At 38.5% G+C, this 20,928-nt stretch overlaps 2 protein-coding genes across 26 annotated transcripts in view; one reads left to right on the plus strand and one right to left on the minus strand.

Moving 5' to 3' along the window:
• The window catches only part of LOC113634383, a 304,384-nt gene that overhangs the window by 156,935 nt on the left and 126,521 nt on the right, over positions 1-20,928 (minus strand). The window lies entirely within an intron of this gene.
• LOC113662842 (NACHT, LRR and PYD domains-containing protein 12-like) overlaps positions 1-20,928 on the plus strand; it is a 111,620-nt gene that overhangs the window by 85,465 nt on the left and 5,227 nt on the right. The window contains exons 1-5 of one of the 6 annotated variants that reach the window (XM_047822126.1): positions 11,023-11,124; positions 12,148-12,186; positions 12,309-12,395; positions 14,130-14,240; positions 19,880-19,957. In XM_047822126.1, coding sequence (XP_047678082.1) covers positions 12,367-12,395; positions 14,130-14,240; positions 19,880-19,957 — 218 coding nt within the window. In that variant the 5' untranslated portion in view covers positions 11,023-11,124; positions 12,148-12,186; positions 12,309-12,366. The other 5 variants (XM_047822125.1, XM_047822127.1, XM_047822123.1 and 2 more) reach the window with 5 other exon arrangements.

Raw genomic sequence — 20,928 nt, forward strand, 5'->3', positions numbered from 1 at the left:
TAATAAATGAAAGCTTAACTAAAGTGCAGTTTATGTATCATGTAAGTTTTCTTGACATCTGTCCTGTCCTATTTATTAGTATTACAGGTGATAAGTTACTGTTCTATGAGGGAATAAGGTTTAGTCTCACACTTACAGTCTCACTCGTACTCCAACATGCTTCACCAACATGCTGCCTGCCTTCTCTACAAGTGTCTGATAACATCTAATGCAGTTTGTTTATTTTGAACAGATGTACAACTGGATTAGACTTTTTTACTGCCAGATGTTAAATATTCTTGTGACTCAAATCAGCACCAATTATATTTTTATTTTATATATTTGGTCTCAGCCAAATGATGTATTTTTTCCAATTGTGTGAGAGATATTTCTGATGTACAGGAAGTCCTCCAGAGAATTCAGGATTCAACTTCCTGTACTTCCTGTGAGTATGTACTGCTGGACCAAGAGCTTCAATCCCACACGTTCTGTATCCTATTGAGATCTCTGAGTTTGTGTACATGTGTATGAAAAGATTTAAATGTGTTCAGTGTGTAGATCCATATTTGTAAGCAGATGAAAACTAAACTGAACCGATGTGGTTTTGAATTGAACTGAATTTGAGGAATGAGAAGTGTAATGTACCTGAATAAAGTAGTAAACATTCAGTCTCTCATTTCACTGTATTATTAAAGGTGAAATATATTAACACAATAATTTGGTCAGTTATTTTGGTGTTGTCTTTCTGCTGCACTGTTCAGGTCTCCGGTTCGTTATCTGCTCTGGAACTGGCTAACTTTATACTTTACTGTAGTTAATAAGCTCATATTCACATCCAGTACCTTATTACACACATGCAGTAATTTAACTCTGTGTATTAGTCATTCTAACTGACTATTAATATAATAAAATAACTTTTACTGATTATTATAATGAAAATGACAATAAAATTCTATCATTTCACTGTTAAAAGAACCTAATTTTTAAGTTATCATTAAATATTATCTACTAAATTATTTTTGTAGATAAACTGACAATAAAACCTTCATTCACTAACTTTATACTTTAATTTTGTCTTACCTGATCAACTCCAGCAATAATGACTGTTCTCTCATTCTTTTTCTTACTGCAGCTCGAATTACTCACTTTGTTACACTTTCTCTAAAATAAATATAAGGGATTAAGATTAAGATCTGTGGAAGACACTAAAGATGCTTTAGCTACTGCGGTTGATCCTGCCGCTCTTTCTGAAACACAGTTAAAATAACCAAACGTATATTTCAGGGGCTCTTACATAGTTAGCAGTAATGGACCTGAAAGTTTTTATAAAACATTGACAGTATTTATGAGAATACAGGCTTAATGTTTCAATAATTTATTACATATTAAAATAAGGTACATAAAGTAAAAGTGAGGTTTTAACACATTAGGCTCAGCACTGGAGCACAGTTCTGTTGAATTGTGATATGAAATGCTCTCCAAGTCTGAACAAAAAGCCTTTCTGATTGTCTCAGTGTTTTGGTCTTGTTCCACTAACAAATATACTAACTGTTCAAGGGGCTTTGAATTGATTCCCCGAACATGATGAACTGATATCAACCACAATCAGGTCAAAGATGGTAAGAGTGAATATCACATGACTGAACTTAACGTATTGAAATCATTATGTTGTGCTGAATCTGTTTTAATTTTAGAATTAATTATTTAAACATCTTTTTATTTTTAGAGATCAGAGACCACTTCATATAGTGTTCCACATACAGCTGGGGCATCACATGGTAAGATTGGAGTTGTGCACTTATCTGAGTCAATAACATTGTTGTTTTTACTTTCTTTATTGTCACACATTTAAATGTCTTTTTGATTAATATTTGTCTTCCCAGACTCGGTCACCTCTGCCCTATTCAGTGTGCAGCCACCTCCTCTGTAACAGACAGTTAAATGTACGAAAGATTATTTTGTGTCTTTGTTAAGGGCCAAGAGTGATTGCTGTTGTCAGGGTCTGTAGCTGTAATTAGAAAATCTTCATTCGTTTGATTTTTATTTCAGCCCTTCCTAAAGGCCCTCCTCCACTTTATCTTGGCTACGATCATGATGTCCATGAGTGGCAGTGTTCACATCTGAGGCTATAAAAGACTCGCTATGACAACGATGGCTCCTCTGTTAATTTTTCTTTTATCAGCAAGTCCCTGTCAGATACTTCTACTGTTCCACAAAGGTCTTTAAAGCTCAGTGGTGAAGGACTAACAAACCCCAGAATGCCGTTTCAAGGCTTTTTTGGAAACTGAGTCCTTTCACAGAGAAATTCCATCCACAAAGAAATGGGTGGAGGAAAAAAGACAAAATCTTCGTTTTATGAAATGGAAAGAATACAAAAATGTCCTGCTGTAAATATTCTTTTACATGTAGTAAACATTTAACTTGTACATGTACCCCTTTCCCCTCCAGGCTCAAAGCTCCGTCTCAAGCTCTCTCAGCTCCGTCCTTGGCTCTCCTAAGGTAATTACCACAGACACGGCAGTGCTAACTTTAGCTTAGCTTAGCTTAGTTCTCTCGGCTCTGTCCTCGGCTCTCCTAAGGTAATTACCACAGACACGACAGTGCTAACTTTAGCTTAGCTTAGTTTAGCTCTCTCAGCTCAGTCCTCGGCTCTCCTGAGGTAATTACCACAGAGTCAGCAATGCTAACTTTAGCTTAGCTCTCTCAGCTCCGTCCTCGGCTCTCCTGAGGTAATTACCACAGACTCGACAGTGCTAACTTTAGCTTAGCTCTCTCAGCTCCTTCCTCGGCTCTCCTGAGGTAATTACCACAGACTTTGCAGTGCTAACTTTAGCTTAGCTCTCTCAGCTCTGTCCTTTGCTCCCCTGAGGTAATTACCACAGACACAGCAGTGCTAAATTTAGCTTAGCATAGCTTAGCTCCCTCAGCTCAGTCTTTGGCTACCCTGTGGTAATCACAACAGTCACGGCAGTGCTAACTTTAGCTTAGCTTATCTCTCTCAGCTCAGTCCTCAGCTTTCCTGAGGTAATTACCACAGACACAGCAGTGCTAATTTTAGCTTAGCTTAGTTTAGCTCTCTCAGCTCAGTCCTTGGCTTTCCTGAGGTAATTACCACAGACTCAGTAGTGCTAACTTTAGCTTAGCTCTCTCAGCTCGTCCTTGGCTCTCCTGAGGTAATTACCACAGACTTTGCAGTGCTAACTTTAGCTTAGCTCTCTCAGCTCAGTCCTTGGCTTTCCTGAGGTAATTACCACAGACTCAGTAGTGCTAACTTTAGCTTAGCTCTCTCAGCTCTGTCCTTGGCTCTCCTGAGGTAATTACCACAGACTCTGCAGTGCTAGCCTTAGCTTAGCTCTCTCAGCTCAGTCTTTGGCTCTCCTGAGGTAAATACCACAGACTTTGCAGTGCTAACTTTAGCTTACAGTAGCTCTCTCAGCTCCGTCCTTGGCTCCCCTGAGGTAATTACCACAGACACGGCAGTGCTAACTTTAGCTTAGCATAGCTTAGCTCCCTCAGCTCAGTCCTTGGCTACCCTGAGGTAATCACAACAGTCACGGCAGTGCTAACTTTAGCTTAGCTCTCTCAGCTCCTTCCTCGGCTCTCCTGAGGTAATTACCACAGACACGGCAGTGCTAATTTTAGTTTAGCTTTATTTAGCTCTCTCAGATCAGTCCTTGGCTTTCTTGAGGTAATTACCACAGACTCAGTAGTGCTAGCTTTAGCTTAGCTTAGCTCTCTCAGCTCAGTCTTCGGCTCTCCTTAGGTAAATACCACAGACTTTGCAGTGCTAACTTTAGCTTAGCTCTCTAAGCTCCGTCCTTGGCTCCCCTGAGGTAATTACCACAGACACGGCTGTGCTAACTTTAGCTTAGCTTAGCTCTCTCAGCTCAGTCCTTGGCTCTTCTGAGGTAATTAACACAGACTCAGTAGTGCTAACTTTAGCTTAGCTCTCTCAGCTCTGTCCTTGGCTCTCCTGAGGTAATTACCACAGACTCTGCAGTGCTTACTTTAGCTTAGCTCTCTCAGCTCCGTCCTTGGCTCTCCTGTGGTAATTACCACAGACACGGCAGTGTTAACTTTAGGTTAGCTTAGCTTAGCTCTCTCAGCTCAGTCCATGGCTTTCCATGAGGTAATTACCACAGACTCAGTAGTGCTACCTTTAGCTTATCTCTCTCAGCTCAGTCCTCGGCTCTCCTGTGGTAAATACCACAGACTTTGCAGTGCTAACATTAGCTTAGCTCTCTCAGCTCAGTCCTTGGCTCTCCTGTGGTAAATACCACAGACTTTGCAGTGCTAACATTAGCTTAGCTCTCTCAGCTCCGTCCTTGGCTCTCCTCTGGTAATTACCACAGATACAGCAGTGTTAACTTTAGGTTAGCTTAGCTTAGCTCTCTCAGCTCACTCCATGACTTTCCATGAGATAATTACCACAGACTCAGTAGTGCTAACTTTAGCTTATCTCTCTCAGCTCCATCCTTGGCTCTCCTGAGGTATTTACCACAGACTTGGCAGTGCTAACTTTAGCTTATCTCTCTCAGATCCGTCCTCGGCTCTCCTGAGGTAATTGAAACAGACATGGCAGTGCTAACTTTAGCTATCTCTCAGCTCAGTCCTTGGCTCCCCTGAGGTAATTAGCACAGACACGACAGTGCTAATTTTAGCTTAGTTTAGCTTAGCTCTCTCAGCTCAGTCCTTGGCTTTCCTGAGGTTTTTACCACAGACTCAGTAGTGCTACCTTTAGCTTAGCTCTCTCAGCTCCGTCCTTCTCAGCTCAGTCCTTGGCTATCCTTAGGTAATTACCACAGACACGGCAGTAGTGCTAATTTTAGCTTAGCTTAGCTCTCTCAGCTCAGTCCTTGGCTTTCCTGAGGTAATTACCACAGACTCAGTAGTGCTAACTTTAGCTTAGCTCTCTCTCAGCTCCGTCCTTGGCTCTCCTGAGGTAATTACCACAGACTTGGCAGTGCTAACCTTAGCTTAGATCTCTCAGCTCCATCCTCGGCTCTCCAGAGGTAATTACCACAGACACATTATTGCCAACTTTAGCTTAGCTTAGCTTTGCACTCTCAGCTCAGTCCTCGGCTCGGGCAATGGTGGCTCACCTGGTCAAGGCTCTGGGTTGTTGATCGGAGGTTCGGGGTTCAAGGCCCAGTACAGCTTTGAGCAAGGCCCTCAACCCTCCATGCTCCAGGGGCACTGTATCATAGCTGCCCCTGCACTCTGAAGAAAAGAATTCCACTGTGCTGTAATGTATATGTGGCGATAATGCTTATGTGCCCCGTTCTATTCATCTCTGTCCTTGGCTCTCCTGAGGTAATTACCACACTCTCAGCAGTGCTAACTTTAGCTTAGCTTAGCTCTCTCAGCTCCGTCCTCGGCTCTCCTGAGGTAATTACCAGACTCGGCAGTGCTAACTTTAGCTTAGCTTAGCTCTCTCAGCTCCATCCTGAGCTCTCCTAAGTTAATTACCACAGACACGACAGAACATGAACATGACAGACCAGTGACTGAAGTTAGTCAGGGAGCACACTGACAGAAATGATGTACTACAGGCCCTCAGAACCACAGTCCCCACAGGCTGGCCAGATGAGAAAGGAAAAACACCACACATTATCAGAGACTTTTGGCCTTATCGAGAGGAAATAAGTGCACAAGATGGTATCTTGTACAGTGGTCAGAAAGCCATTAATCCCAAATCACTGCACACAGAGATGCTTAGGTGCATTCAGTAAAGCCACAAATGAGGGGATGAATGTTATTATCAAGCTCGTGAGATGTTGTATTGGCTTAGTATTCAAACGGAAATCAACGACTTTGTGAGTAACTGTTTGACCTGCAACAAATTTGCACACAACCAACAGAAGAAACGATGATGTCTCATTACATCCCCACCAGGCCTTGGAAAATTGTCAGCAAGGACTCGATCAGTAATCGGCATCATCATCAATATTTTAATTGTGGAGCATTTCTCAGGTTTTTAGAAGATTGAACTGCTTTCTGAGCTATCTGCAGAGACAGTCATCAGGCCCTGCAAGGCTCAGTTTGCTCCACATGGCCACCCAGACAGAATGTCTTTTGTCTCACACTGTTTGCACTAGGTTGTACACGATGCAGTTTAAGTGTCATGAACAACTTACTTTAAATCCTTAGCTCTGTGTTGTTTCATGTAGCACCATGGTCATGGACAAAGGTTTCATTTCACTGTGCACTGCATCAGATATATATTGTTGAAATGACAACGAAAGCTTCTTGACTTGACTTAATTTCTGATGATAATTCCTGATCCTGTAGGTGGCACTGTGCACAGCTGACTGTGTTGCTGACTGTGCACAGCTCATCATTCTACATGTTAACATTTCTGTGTGAAACCATTTGAAATAATAAGTGACTTTAAGTGAATTTAATTATGTAATAATTATGTTGATGTCTTTATGTATGTGTTATTTAGCTGTTTGAATGGAAAACCCTTAAAATTGAAGTTTGATAGTGAAATCTCAGCATACTAAACAATAATATATTCTAAACATAATTGTTAGTTTTTCCTTTCCTTCATTTATTAATATCTGAGGTTTCCCTTTGGTATCAATAATCCACTAAACTTTACCTCAGTAAAATTCTAGTATAGTGATCGTCCTATTTGTCCTCCATGCAAATGTTCTCATGTTGTCTATTATTGTTTTGTCTCCTTTTACAATTTTTCCTACACATCACACATTTACATTAATTAATTTGAACAATTTAAAATTAAGACCTTTTATAAAACAGATTTAACAGATTTTGTAAACATTATACACATTATAACACATTATTGTTTGTTAAGTAATGACTGCTATTAAATAAATATTTATTTACTATACCTTTTGATATGATGAATTAACCCTTAGCAGTCATGCTACAAGCAACATGTTTTAATATAGTTTATCAGTGTCATTTTTTAAAACATTAAGATTTTAACACAAATGACACTGATAAACTATATTAAAACATGTTGTTTTTATACATTTCTTGAATAACATATTTGCAAAAAAATGAATTAAATTAAACTTCAGCCATTAAAAAATTAAATACTTGAACATCAGTAAACAAAATATTCTCAAAATTTGTGTCTGTGACAAACCAAGTAAACAAGTGAATAAAGTTACAAACATTTATTAGAACACAACAAACTAAATGAATGACAAAGAGAGAACATGTGAGTGAATTAATTAACACTCAGAATGAATAACTGACTCTAATTTAAGTCTTTAACAATAAATACTTAAATAAAACACTGTAACTTAGACACATTGTCAATAAAATAGAACAGAAGGCTAAAAATTATATACACATTAATATGTGAGGTGTTTTAATGGAGTAATATATTTAATAAGTGTAGTAGAACATTGTGAACGTCTTTGAACACCTTTTATAAATGATGGTCTGTTTTATCGGCTTCGTCCCAATCCGCACTGAGCCCCTCCCCTTCCCTCATACACCCCTCCCCACTCCTTCACTATGGGACGCGCGCGATGACATCACCAGGTTCTCCCTGGTGAGGCTGTATTTTTACCTCAGACTTTAGCATTGTTAGCATATTCCACAGATCATAATGTCATGCTGTTATTGTAGCGAATTTATTCTGAGGTAATTTGGAGAAATAAAGTGGTAAAGTGTGTAATTTGACCCACAGTATTAAAAATAATTAGAAAACAGTCATTATTTCTGCAATTGAACATGTAAAAAGTATATAGAAGTTGAATGTATGAATGTAGGTTTATTTTCTACTAAATCATCTCTCATGTTTTAACCTAATTGTGAAAACCACTGAACATTTCTAGTGTTTTCATTTATTTTAGATGTATTGAGATGTTTGGATATTTCCCTTCTATTTATAGCTGTAACTACTGTATAGAACAAGTAGATAAAATCAGGGCTCTCAAGTTTTGAAGAAAGGCAAGAGTGATATCTCCAAAAGGGCGCTGCGGCATATTAAATATATTATAAATAGTCAAAAAGTTTTTCTGCATGAGAAATACAATGTGTGGCTGGAGAGTGGGATAAAAAACAAAATGCGTGACTGTCACGCTCAATGTTTGATACTTGATAGCTCTGTAAAATGTATAATGTCAATAATACACAGTTAAATAGCTACACAATGTGTAATAACATACTCAGTATGAACATATTGAGTACAATACAGTTAGCTTGTAGCTGCTAGCTAACAATATTAATGCTACTGTATTTAAGCTAGTTAAAATAATTGACTAAATCGTGTTAATATATTTCTCCTTATAATGCAGTGCAGTGAACAGAGACAAGAGTCTGACTGAATGTTTACTACTTTATTCAGGTACATTACATTTCTCATTTATCTAATTTAAAATAACAAAAGTAAGTAGTGTTTATCAAGTTTACCAAATATCCATTGTAAAAACAGATCAGTCATTAAATCATCATACTGCTGGGGTTTATTTTCACAATACAGCTGTTATTTATTTTATTAAACACACAGCGTTCAGTCCTTTGTCAGGTTACATAAACTGACCTACATATTGAATACATTAAAGTATTATTAACATATGGTCTCAGATCTCTAATAAGATGCTCATAGGATGTATGTTCTACAGTTCATACTCACAGAAAGTACAGGAAATCCTCCAGAGACGTCATGGTTCGACAATAATGACTGGCAAGAAAAACACTACATCAGAACAGAAAAATAAATAGACATTAAAAAAGTACACATTTTGTCATGGACCAGATCTATTAGATGAAAATATATGATTGATAATGATTTGTTTCATTAGAATGTTTAACTTCTGGTAATGCATAAAAAAATCTAATCTAGTTGAGCATATAGTCAAATTAAACAAAATGCATTATTTATTGCCAGACACCTGTAAAGAGAGGCTTGTATATGAGGATTTTAATAAAAATAATATACTGAATTCCTCTGTGAATTTGCAGATTTCATCTCAAACCTTAGTTGTTTCTTTAGACAAAGAAATAATTCTTGGAGACTTTAATATTCATTTTGATATGTTAGAAGGTTTCTTCCTTTATCATTTAAGGGAGTTTTTCCTCAGACTTGCTCATTGTGGATAAATACAAATACACTTAAATACAGTGGTGTGAAAAAGTGTTTGCCCCTTCCTGATTTTTTATTTTTTTGCACGTTTGTCACACTTTAATGTTTCAGATCATCAAATAAATTTAAATATTAGTCAAAGATAACAGAAGTAAACACAACATGCAGATTTTTAAAAGAATGTTTTTATTATTAAGGGAAAACAAAATCCATACCTAAATAGACCTGTGTCAAAAAGGCCACCCTTAGCAGCAAGAACTGCGATCATGCGTTTGCGATAACCTGCAATGAGTCTGTTACAGAGCTGTTAAGGAATTTTGGTCCACTCATTATTACAGAAATGTTGTAATTCTGCCACATTGGATGGTTGTTGAGCATGAACCGCCTTTTTAAGGTCATGCTACAGCATCTCAATAGGATTCAGGTCAGAACATAAGGATTTGCCATGTCACCGTGTTAAACGTACAGTACATTTACATCTACTACTGCAGAGAGATTTACCAACAGTTTCCCAGAATTATCATCCATGTTTGCATCGCCACCTGACCCCACAGAACTTGATCAGGTGACTGACACTTTATTTACATTTTATTCAGAGTCTTAAATTATTTGGAATTGGGAATGTAATTTCTTAAATAAATGTGTGATGTATTGATATTATTTCACAGGTTAACTGTTATAACATAAAGCCTCTTCTTCTTAGAACTCCAGATCCTACCTACAACAATTTACTTACAGTTCAATTCTGTGATGGAAAGTTTTATGATGAGATGTTGTTTGTGAAGATCTGACCTTCTGTGTACATGTCTAGAAGTTGTTTTTGACTAGAAATCATTATTACCAGAGATAGTTTGAGCAAAATATTAGAGGCTCGGAATGAGCCGGAGACAAGATGGTGAGACTCGAGGCTAAGTATCAGCTTAGGCAGACCATGGTAAGGTTATCCTGATCAGGAGATGATCAGGCTTTGTAATGTTGACAATCATTGACAATGTATTTTTTTCTTATGTTTAGTGTTTGATCATGATTATAAATACTCAATGTAATAATGATCTGGGATTTTTATCTTTGAGATTTTGTTGGAGAGTGTTGGGTTCTGTTGTGCAGTAGTACAAATGGGCAGTCGTGGCCTAATGGTTAGAGAGTCTGACTCGTAACCCGAAGGTTGTGGGTTCGAGTCTCGGGCCGGCCACGATTGAGGTGCCCTTGAGCACGGCACCGAACCCCCTAACTGCTCCCCGAGCATAAATGGCTGCCTACTGCTACGTGTGTGTGTTCACTGCTGTGTGTGTGTTCACTGCTGTGTGTGTGCACTTTGGATGGGTTAAATGCAGAGAACAAATTCTGAGTATGGGTCACCGTACTTAGCCATATGTCACTTCACATTCACAAATAAATTGTGAACCTTTTTACTCTTGCTCGTGCCTACCAGTGTGCTATTTCTTCAATAATATCAATAACAATTCCAAATGGTAATATTGCCTACAGGGTTCAGTCCATAATGTGTATTAAATTGAATAACTAATGTACTTCTGTAGGGAGACAGGAGACGTGTGGGATTCAGAAGCGTATAGAAAATCTTCAGTACAGCTAGGAGTAGTCTTCTCAACTACAAGTACTATCTTAGTTCATGGACTAATATCAAAGAAGCAAAAGTAATCAGAAGTAAATAAAGTACCATTTCTTACTTATAAGTGAGTTTTACTGTATATACCTGCATCAATAACATACAGATATAATCACTTCTCAGTGATTCACTCAGTGTTCACTCAGCTCTCCTTCAATAAATTTACTGTACAGGAAGTGTTTGTGTGTGTGTGTGTGTGTTTGTGTGTGTGTGTGTGTGTGTGTGTGTGTGTGTGTGTGTGTGTGTGTGTGTGTGTGTGTGTGTTTGTGTGTGTGGGAGAGAGTGAGAGAGAGAGAGAGAGAGAGAGAGATAGAGAGAGAGAGAGATTCTCCTCCATGTTGTATTTTAAACTCCACCTTTTCACATTTGATATCAGTCCGAAGTGAAAGTGAAAGTCAGCAGGTCGTTTTTGTGACGAGAAAAAAACCGAAGCTCTTTCATGAAGATCACAGTGAGTACATGATTATAAAGTAATAAATGTAAATGTAATATGTGAATGTTAAGATTATTTAGTAAAAGAGTAACATTTGTGTCCTACACACTTTATTGTTCTCTTTATCAGATATAACGGTGTAATGCAGCATCTTATCTTTAGTGAAGTGAACAGAAATGTGTGTCATGTGGTGTTTCTTACACGTGTAAAGTTAACAGGAGTTTGTTAGAGAGGGAATAATATTCATATTCATTATAATATTTCCTGACATATTTCTAATATCTCATTTTCCTTCTCTTCAACAAATACAATAAGCAGCAATGACCAGAATAACGGTGCATCCTGTTTGTAACACACACACACACACACACACACACACACGGCTCCATTTTAGAGTAGAGAGAATAAAAACCATCAGTATAAAATATAACTAATGTATTTTGAGAGATTCTGTCCTGAATCATTAATCTTACAAGTCAGAGCTACGACGGATGCCGACACATGTAGATAATATTCAGGATGTATTCAGGATGATATCGTCTATTTATATTTGACCATTTTTAAACCACAAAGCTTTATGTAGATCATCATTCTCAACATAGAGCTGAAACAGACGACCATGTGTTTCTGTTGCATTAGACATACACGTGTTGTACAGGTTTTTTTAAATAGATTCATTCTTTTCTTTAGTGCCGTGTTAAAGTACAGGACATTTATATTGAAATGTCACATGTAACATTAAACCACTTGTGGACCTGCAGATATATTACCGTTACACATTTTTAATGCTGTCAGTAATAAAAAAAATCATTGTTTATTTAACACTCTGTAGAGGTTTTGTGCTATTCTTTATGCTGTCTGCATTTCTACTTATTTTCTTACAAGCTTTGTTACGATTTAATATCACAAAGTAAGTTTCAGTTATCAGTTACTGATTCACAACAGTTTATTTTATTATAATAAAAGATTCCAGGCTACTGTGAGGTTTGATTTTTTCTGTTTACATGTGTTTAATTTATTTTAACTCCCATATAATTTAAGCTCATATTCCACTAACCAGAGCCTGTTGGAGAGAAAATGGTCAGTATTTCAGTGATAATTTACAGAATCTTAAAAGCATTACTTTATTTTGTAAGTAAGGTTAAATATTAATTCATGCAACAGAAACATAATTTCACATTCTTCTGTTCTTTTCTCACCAGGACTTTATACAATAAAACTCCAATCCTCCAATCCTGTGAGAAACTCCAATCCTCTGAAATGAGTCAACAAGAGAAGCAACACAAGAGGTAAGGATGCAAATGTTTTTATAGTTTATTAAATATTTCTCTAACTAATACAAACCCCTTTTCCAGAAAAATTGTTCAAATTGCTAAAATGTAATAAAAGCTAAAATGTGTAATTTGTTCATTCACTTGGGCTTTTAACAGGCAAAAGGACAAAGACAAACTTAAATATGTTTGTTAAATATAAACAAATTTAGAAGTAGCACACTTAATGAAGAAGTGACAGAGGAACAATATAAGACTGACAGGTTTATATTCACACTGTTCTGCATGTCACACTGTGTATGATTGTGTATGTGACAAATAAAAATTGTCAAAAATGATATTTCTTTTTTTTTTATGATAAACATTCAAACTGCATCAAGCACTAATAGAGGCTCATTAGGGCAGGAATCACACACCCCATATACTGGGGAGGAGAAGAGGACACAATTGTGCTGGCTAAACAATACTGAACAAAGCTCCTATATTATAGCAAATTATCTGGGTTAATAAATTACATAAATTTAAATAAGCACTTAATCATCAACACATTTATTTGGTCTTTAAAATTTCTAACATTCAGTGTATAAACTCCTAGTTCAGTGGTTTTGCTCCAGGTGTGTAGTGTAATGCCTGAACCCCAACCCCCCAAAACACACACACACTCACACACACACACAGACACACACACACACACACACACACACACACACACACACACACACACACACACACACACACACACACACACACACACACACACACACACACACACACACACACACACACAAGACATCTGTCACTTAAGATAAACAAGAAGTAGGACATTTTCTTGTACATTTGTGGAGTTCTGTTTTCACTTTTAACCATATTTTTGATAGAGCAACTTCAAATCTTAGAAAGAAAATAACAAGCATATATTTATATTTATTAAAAAATGTAATTCATTCAACACTACTTTGAGGAAATACATTAATATGATATGCTGGTAATGGAATAAAGATTAGTTTAAGATGTCTAAAACTACACATATAGAACTCTGGTATGTTTCAAAGACAAAACTATTCCAGATTAAACAGTGTAAAGCACTATTCAGATAGGATTAGTTCTACGTGGGGACATGGGGGTAAAGTAATTATTACCAGAGCTTCTCTGTGATTTTAGTCCCGTCCGAATGTGCCATCTCGGTAATCATTACAGACAATGTCAGTAAAGATTACGGTGACTTTTACCTTCTGTAAAATGGACCGGAAAAATTACCTCAGGTAATACTAATCCTGTCCGAATTGACCCACTGTAAATATGTACGGTAAAATTCCCCCATTTCCTGTTTAAAAGTAGTTTTTGGCGTGTTTTGCAAACATGGAGGCGCTTGTTGTCTGTTTGCGCACGTGATAACAGGAACCAACGTCATACGCACATGACGACAAGGAGGTTACTGTGGTGCATAAAGCGAGTTACCCCTCCCACTTCTGCTAGTTTTCCTGAGATGTCTTGTCCCGTGCGAATTGGCCAATTAATATTACAGACGTCCTGAGGTAAAATTGCATTACTCCACGTCCCCACGTAAAACTAATCCCGCCCGAATAGGGCTTAAGGCTATAAGAGCAGAGCTGTGCTTTTGTTATTTTGTTTTCATTTTTTTTTTGTTTGTTTGTTTTTCACTTCTCAGTCACCGTAGTATATGTGCATGAAAATGTTAATCATTACATCATATAGATAAAACTACCAAAAATGTTTCTCTTTACTCTTTAGTGGAACAAAGGAAAGACCAGATTCCCCTGTGTTCAGCAGTGTGTCTTTGAAGAGTGATCAATCACTGCCACTCCCACTCAACTTTAAAGGTGGAACATCCTCTATGGAAAGGTATTTCTCTCTCCTCACAGCCTCAGATATTTACAACCTTGTTTAGTTGTTAAATTTCAAAGTTAGTAGTGAGCCAGCAACATATAGCGGTGATTATAAAATGTGAAGGTTATACCAGGTAATGTTCACATGTATGCTAGCAGGAAATCTAACTAGTTAGGACAGACATTTTAATAAAACACAAATGACTGAAAGGACTGATCAACAATTCTGTGGGAGAAAAACATAAAGAGTCAAGATTATTAATGTTTAGTTATAAAGGCTAACACAAAGGTCTGGGAAGAGGTGAAGCAGAGACGCCTGGTGGCACTAATATAAATTACAGGGTGTGGATGTGACATGATCTATTTTTCAACTAAATCTATTTATCATTGAATTCCATGCATTTTAAATTAAGATGAGCTACTACTAATAAATACAGAATTCTAATACATTTTAACAGAATGTAAATGCAGACACTGTGTCCAGATGTTTTAATTTTCTAGAGGCTTTGGGCTAGTTTCTGTAACATCACAGATGCCTTTCAGGCAAACCCGCGGCCAGCAGCACGCCTCTGTATTGGCTCTCGGTCACGTACCTACAATTAGCATGACACCTAGTGTGTCTTGTAACACCTGCCTATGACACTATTTAAGACCCCGAGTTTTGGCGCTTGGTGTGTGGACATAGTCTTTGCCAGAGTTTGGGGTGGTAATACGTATCCTCAAGAAGCATTTAAAGTAAAGCAGCTTTTATTGTCATTACAACCATATATAGCTGTTGCAGTATACAGTGAAATGAGACTGTTTCTGCAGGGCTATGGTTCTACATAAAACAAAGACTGAGCTAAGGACCTAGTAAGTTAGTCCTAGCCACATAAAGTGCAACTGTGCAACCTGGTGCAAACAGTGCAGTACAACACAAACAAGACAGTGCAGGACAAAAGACAGTGCAAACAAAAATACAAGACAATATACAAAAGACAATACACAAAAGACAATAAACAGAAACAGCGCTAACCAGTGTAAATACTGTATGTCTAATCAATATTGCGTGTGCTGAAATATTAGAATGACTGCAGTTTTATAGGTCCAGTTACATAGATACCGTATTTTCGGATTTGTTCATTTGTTTTGCACTTCTCGGCCACCGTACAAGCTGGTCCCAGCATGAAAACATACCGTATGCTGGTGACCAGCAATGCTGTTTTTTTTAGCAGGGTATGAAGACAATCTTTTCTTTTTCTTTTGTCTGTTAAATAAAGGCCCATGTGAATTAAGATATTAGTGTTAACTATTGATTGATTTAGCACCAACCTGTGTTCACATACACACACAGTCCAGTTAATTAGATGGCTGTTGTGTGTTTGTTTTGTGTTGAAGATCAGGTTTAACCATTAATGCCAGAGTAAAAATTAAATCAAATTTTATTTGTCACATACACATACAGACAGGGTATCACATGCAGTGAAATGTTTTTTGCATCTGTCCAGTATATAACCATAAAAAAGGACTGCAATTTAGGATAAAAAAAAAATAAACCAAAACCAAAAGGAGATAGATGAATAAAAAAGTATAAACTATATAAAACTAAGGATAAGTTTTATAACTATATAAAACTATATAAAATATGAAAATATATGTGGAACAATATACATAAATAAAAATGTGTATGGTTTTTAAAGATTTTCCTTAAAGTGTCCATGTGCAGTATGGTGTGTAAATAGTGTATATAGTGTGTAAAGTGGCACTTTGCTGTGCAAGTCCAGAGTTAATGTGACAGTCCAGAGTTAAAGTGTCAGTGCAAAAAAGGTGTGCATAAAAACAGTGTAGATGGAGAGAGGTCCAATACTAGATCCTGGGTGTTTCCTGGTTTAGACTCCGAATGGCCTGTGGGAAGAAGCTTCTCCTCATTCTCTCTGTGTTTGCTTTCAAGAAGCGGAAGCATTTCCCTGAACGCAACAAAGAAAAGAGTCCATTGTTGGGATGGCTGAGATCCTTTACAATCTTCCTGGCTCTGCATGCTGTAGATGTCCTGCAGGTCAGGGAGCTCAGTGTGGATGGTACGTTCAGCTGACCACCACCACCAAGATAGTTCCTGTCACTATCAACTCCTTAGTCTTGCTGATGTTCAGGAGAAGATTGTTCTCCTTGCACCATCTTTCCAGTTTTTAGTCTCCTGTATGTAGGCCGTCTCGTTGTTGTTGGAGATCAGGCCCACCACAACAGTGTCGTCAGCAAACTTGATGATGGTGGTGGAGTTGGAAGTGGCCACACAGTCATACGTGTACAGTGAGCACAGCAGGGGGCTCAGAACACAACCCTGGGGAGCTCCAGTGCTTAGGGTGTTTAGAGGAGGGTGCTGAGGGTGTGTTTATAAGAAAGTTGGAGATCCATTGACACAGCGGCAGGCTGCGTCCCAGGACCTCCAACTTAGAGGTGAGCGTGGAGGGAATTATGGTGTTAAACGCTGAACTGTAGTCCACAAAGAGCATTTTTGCATAATTCCCTTTTCTGCAGTCCAGGTGGCTCATCGTGGTGTGGAGACGATGAGCAATGGCTTCCTCAATAGAGCAGTTCTGGTGGTAAGTGAACTGTAGTGCATCCAGTGTGCCTGGTAGTGATGCTGTGATGAAGTCTCTGACAAGTCTCTCAAAGCACTTCATCACTACTGAGGTCAGAGCTACAGGGTGGTAGTCGTTGAGGCAGGCAGACTGGGGTTTCTTTGGGACAGGAACAATGGTGGAATGTTTGAAGCATGAGGGGACAACAGGCTGTTCCAATGAGAGGTTGAATATCTCAGTGAACACTGGTGCTAGCTGGTCAGTGCATGCTTTCAGAACCCGACCTGTGATGCCATCTGGTCCTGCTGCCTTCCTAGTATTCACTCTCCTGAATGCCCTCCTCACGTCATGCCCAGAGATGGTGAACAGCTTGCATGCTGTTTGTGTCGCTAGCGTCGCTAGCATGGTCAGCTGCAGCCTTGAAGTGAGTGTAAACGATGTTTGGCTCATCTGCCAAAGAAGCGTCGCATTCCCCATTCTAGAAGCAGGTGTTCTATAGTTTCCTCCCATAGCGCCGCTTTGATACCTTCACCGCTCTAAGACGCAGCCTTGTACTCTTCCATGTCCACGGTGGTGAGCCCCATGTTGTAGGCAACAGAACGGGATCTCAGAGCATCGCGGATGGTTTTATCCACCCACGGCTTCTGGTTGGGAAAAGTTCTGATGGTGGTTTTCTGCACCTTATCATCCGCTAGTTTCCTGATGAATCCCACAACCACTTCCATAAAATGTTGACGTCATCAGAGCTGTGCCTGAACCTGCCCCAGTCTGCATCATCTAGAGCATCTTGCAGAGTGGCCACCGATTGGTCAGTCCAGTGCAACCTCCCTCTGAACTGGAGCTTCCTGTTTCAGCCTTCGTTTGTAAACAGGCATAAGGAAGATGGCGGCATGGTCCGATTTCCCAAATGGTGGACATGATCCTGTCTTGTAGCTGTTCTTAAATGGTGTGTAGCAGTGGTCCAGTGTCCTTTCGCCCCTGGTGGGGCAGGTGATGTGCTGCTGAAAATTTGGAAGTGTGCATTTGAGGTTGGCACTGTTCTCCCTCCACAATGAGCGCAGCTTCCTGATGCTGTGTTTGGTGTAGCATTATTGTATCTTGTAAGTCCCATACTGCAGTGTCCGATAGAAGATAGAAGGGCTGACATTTGATGGTCACTAGTTACAGATTTGGTGTGCAGGAGCGTGTAACTGGAACAATGCTCGTGCTTTCGAAACAGTGGTTGTTCACCATCAGACACACTCCACCTCCCCTTGACTTCACCTGACTCCAGTGTTCTATCCATGTGGTAAACTGGGAAAACTCGGCCGGCTGGATGATGTGGTCCGGTACTGCTGGACCGGTGAAGCAGAGAAGGTTGCAGTCTCGATTGTCCCTCTGGGACTTGACTCTTGCCCTGAGGTCATCGAGCTTGTTTTCCAGAGCCTGGACGTTGGCTAACAGGATACAAGGTAAGGGAGCGCGGTGTGCATGTTCCCTTAGCCTGTTCCTGGCGCCAGCTCGTTTCCCTCTCGGACACCAGTGCAGGACGCGTCCTTTGTTTTCCCTCAGGATCTCGCTCGGCCAGCATGGGTCCGGCAAAGGGTGAGTGTATTGTACACCAATAGATATAAGAGTGGCTCTGTCATATAAAATGATGACCATCTCCTATAAATAAAACGGTGTCTATATAAATAAATATATGAAATAAACAAAAAAGGGCAAAGTGTAACCGAAACAGTCGCGACGGCAGCCAACCTCACCGGAGCCATATTTGTAAAAAAAAAAAAAAAAAAAAAAAAAGATGATGTCGATTTTTAAATTCGGATAAATGTGAGTTTGCTAACAACTGTCATCTGGTACCTAGGAATAACTGTTGTTTAGGGTATAGTTAAGTCCCTCAATGCCAAGGTTCTGGTCATAATTTCCTGCCCTAAAAACTAAATGTGACCTCAGAAGATTCTTAGGCATAGCTGGAGTTTATTTTTCTTTCTGGTGTAGTTTTGCCCCTTGGTAACCTTTTGAATTCCTAAAGGTATTGTTAGCCAGCTCCCCACTGCCAACAAGCATTTTACATTAATGGTAGAAGTCAGTGGAACAGGGGAAGGAGCTGTTGTCTTACAGGAGGATGGTCAAAAAATAAAAAAGAAAAAGAAAAAAAATCTTAAAAAAATAAAAAGCTTGTGAATCACCAATTTAATAACAAAAAAGTCTTTAACGAATAAAGGCATTTGTGTTACTTTTAGCTATTGCTAGCCAAATTACATTTTGAACTTTACCTGGGTATTACTTCATGATCTATCATCTTTTCTTTGGAAATGTTTTGCTTGAATGAATGTGCTTCATGATCTTTTTGTTGTTTTTTTTTAATTAATGCCACCCGGTTTGTCATGTTTTCTACTACAATGAAATTGTGAATTAGGTGCCCAAAAGTGGATATGCCTGAGAATTTTCTTGGAATTTTTCAATCTCAGCTTAAAACAATTTTTTTAGGGTAACTTTTAATTGACTAATTGAAATTTTACATTGTGCTTATTTTATAGTCTGTTTTTGTTGCTTTAATTTTAATCTTTATATTATGTGGTGTATTTTTGTTGTTTTATTTGCTTTTGTAAAATGCTTTGAGATGCACTTTTAAAGGCACTATAGAAAATAAAGGTTATTATTATTATTATTATTATTATTATGTGTGTATGTACATACATGTACACACACACACACACACACACACACACACACACACACACACACACACACACACACACAAATAGATAGATCAGATAAATATCAGTAAACATAATTTTCTCATATTTATTTTCTCATATCTAGATGGGGATTGTGGATTTCAGACAAAAGTCCTTTGTCAGGAAAGCCGAGTGCTTCTGAGACTGTAGTAAAATCTGTGGATATATTCAGACATATACAAACGTGCTTTTAAGTCTCTATCATTGAATACATTAACTCTGGTTCACTAGGTTACAGACTTAAGATACCATGAGTTTAAAACAGTCTTTTTTTAATACACATGTACAACAAACGGGGAGAAAATGCTAGTTCAAAAAGTACAAAAAACTTTTCAACAAATTATTACTTTAAAAGTTTTTTCCATTCTCTTTAGACGGAATTCTTCCTCAGCTGGACTGCCAAAGCATCCAACTAGAACTGACAAAAGGAAAGAAATACACCATAAGGAAAGGTATAATATTTACATCCCGAATTCAATGAAAATAAAATGAAAACTAAAAGACTTCTAAACTACATGAGCCAAATTGTATTCACAATAGAACATAGATTCTAGCCATGTAGCATCTTTTCAAAACAGTTTGAAGACGTCTGGACATAAAGGTTATGAGTTTCTGGAGTTTTAGTCCCATTCTTCCCTGATAAATGTTTCCAGCTGCTGATGAGTCTGTGGTCGTTTTTGACGTATTTTCCGTTTAATGATGCGCCAAATGTTCTCTATAGGTGAAAGATCTGGACTCTTCTACAACAAAGCCATGCTGTTGTACATGCTGCAGTATGTGGTTTTCATTGTCCTGCTGAAATACACAAGGCCTTCCCTGAAATGGACGTCGTCTGGAGGGGATCACATGTGGCTCTAAAACCTCTATATACCTGTCGACATTCATAGTGCCTTCCAACACATGCAAGCTGCCCAGACCACTTATACACTTACCATACCATCAGAGATGCTGGGTTTTAAACTGAAAGCTGATAACACGCTGGAAGGTCTCCCTCTTTTTTACCCCAGAGGACATGATGAAAATTATTTCCAAAATGAATATTAAATTTTAACTCGTCTGACCATAGAACAGTTCTCCACTTTTAAACAGTCCATTTTAAATGAGCCTCGACCCACAGGACACAACAGCGCTTCTGGATCATGTTCACATATGGCTTACTTTTTGCATGGTAGTGCTTTAGGTGGCATCTGCAGATGGCAGAGTGGGTTCTGGAAGTGTTCCAGTGGGTTCTGGAAGTGTTTCTGCACCCATTTAGTGATGTCATTAACACAATCATGCCATCGTCTGAGGGCCCGAAGACCACGGACATCTAATCAAGGTCTTTGGCCTTGTCCTTTCTCCAGTTTCTCTGAAACTTTTGATGATGTTATGCATTATAGATGATGAGATTTGCAAAGCCTTGGAGAGCCTCTGCCCATCTTTA

This window comes from Tachysurus fulvidraco, chromosome 13 (genome assembly GCF_022655615.1).
Source record: "Tachysurus fulvidraco isolate hzauxx_2018 chromosome 13, HZAU_PFXX_2.0, whole genome shotgun sequence".
Lineage (NCBI taxonomy): Eukaryota > Metazoa > Chordata > Actinopteri > Siluriformes > Bagridae > Tachysurus > Tachysurus fulvidraco.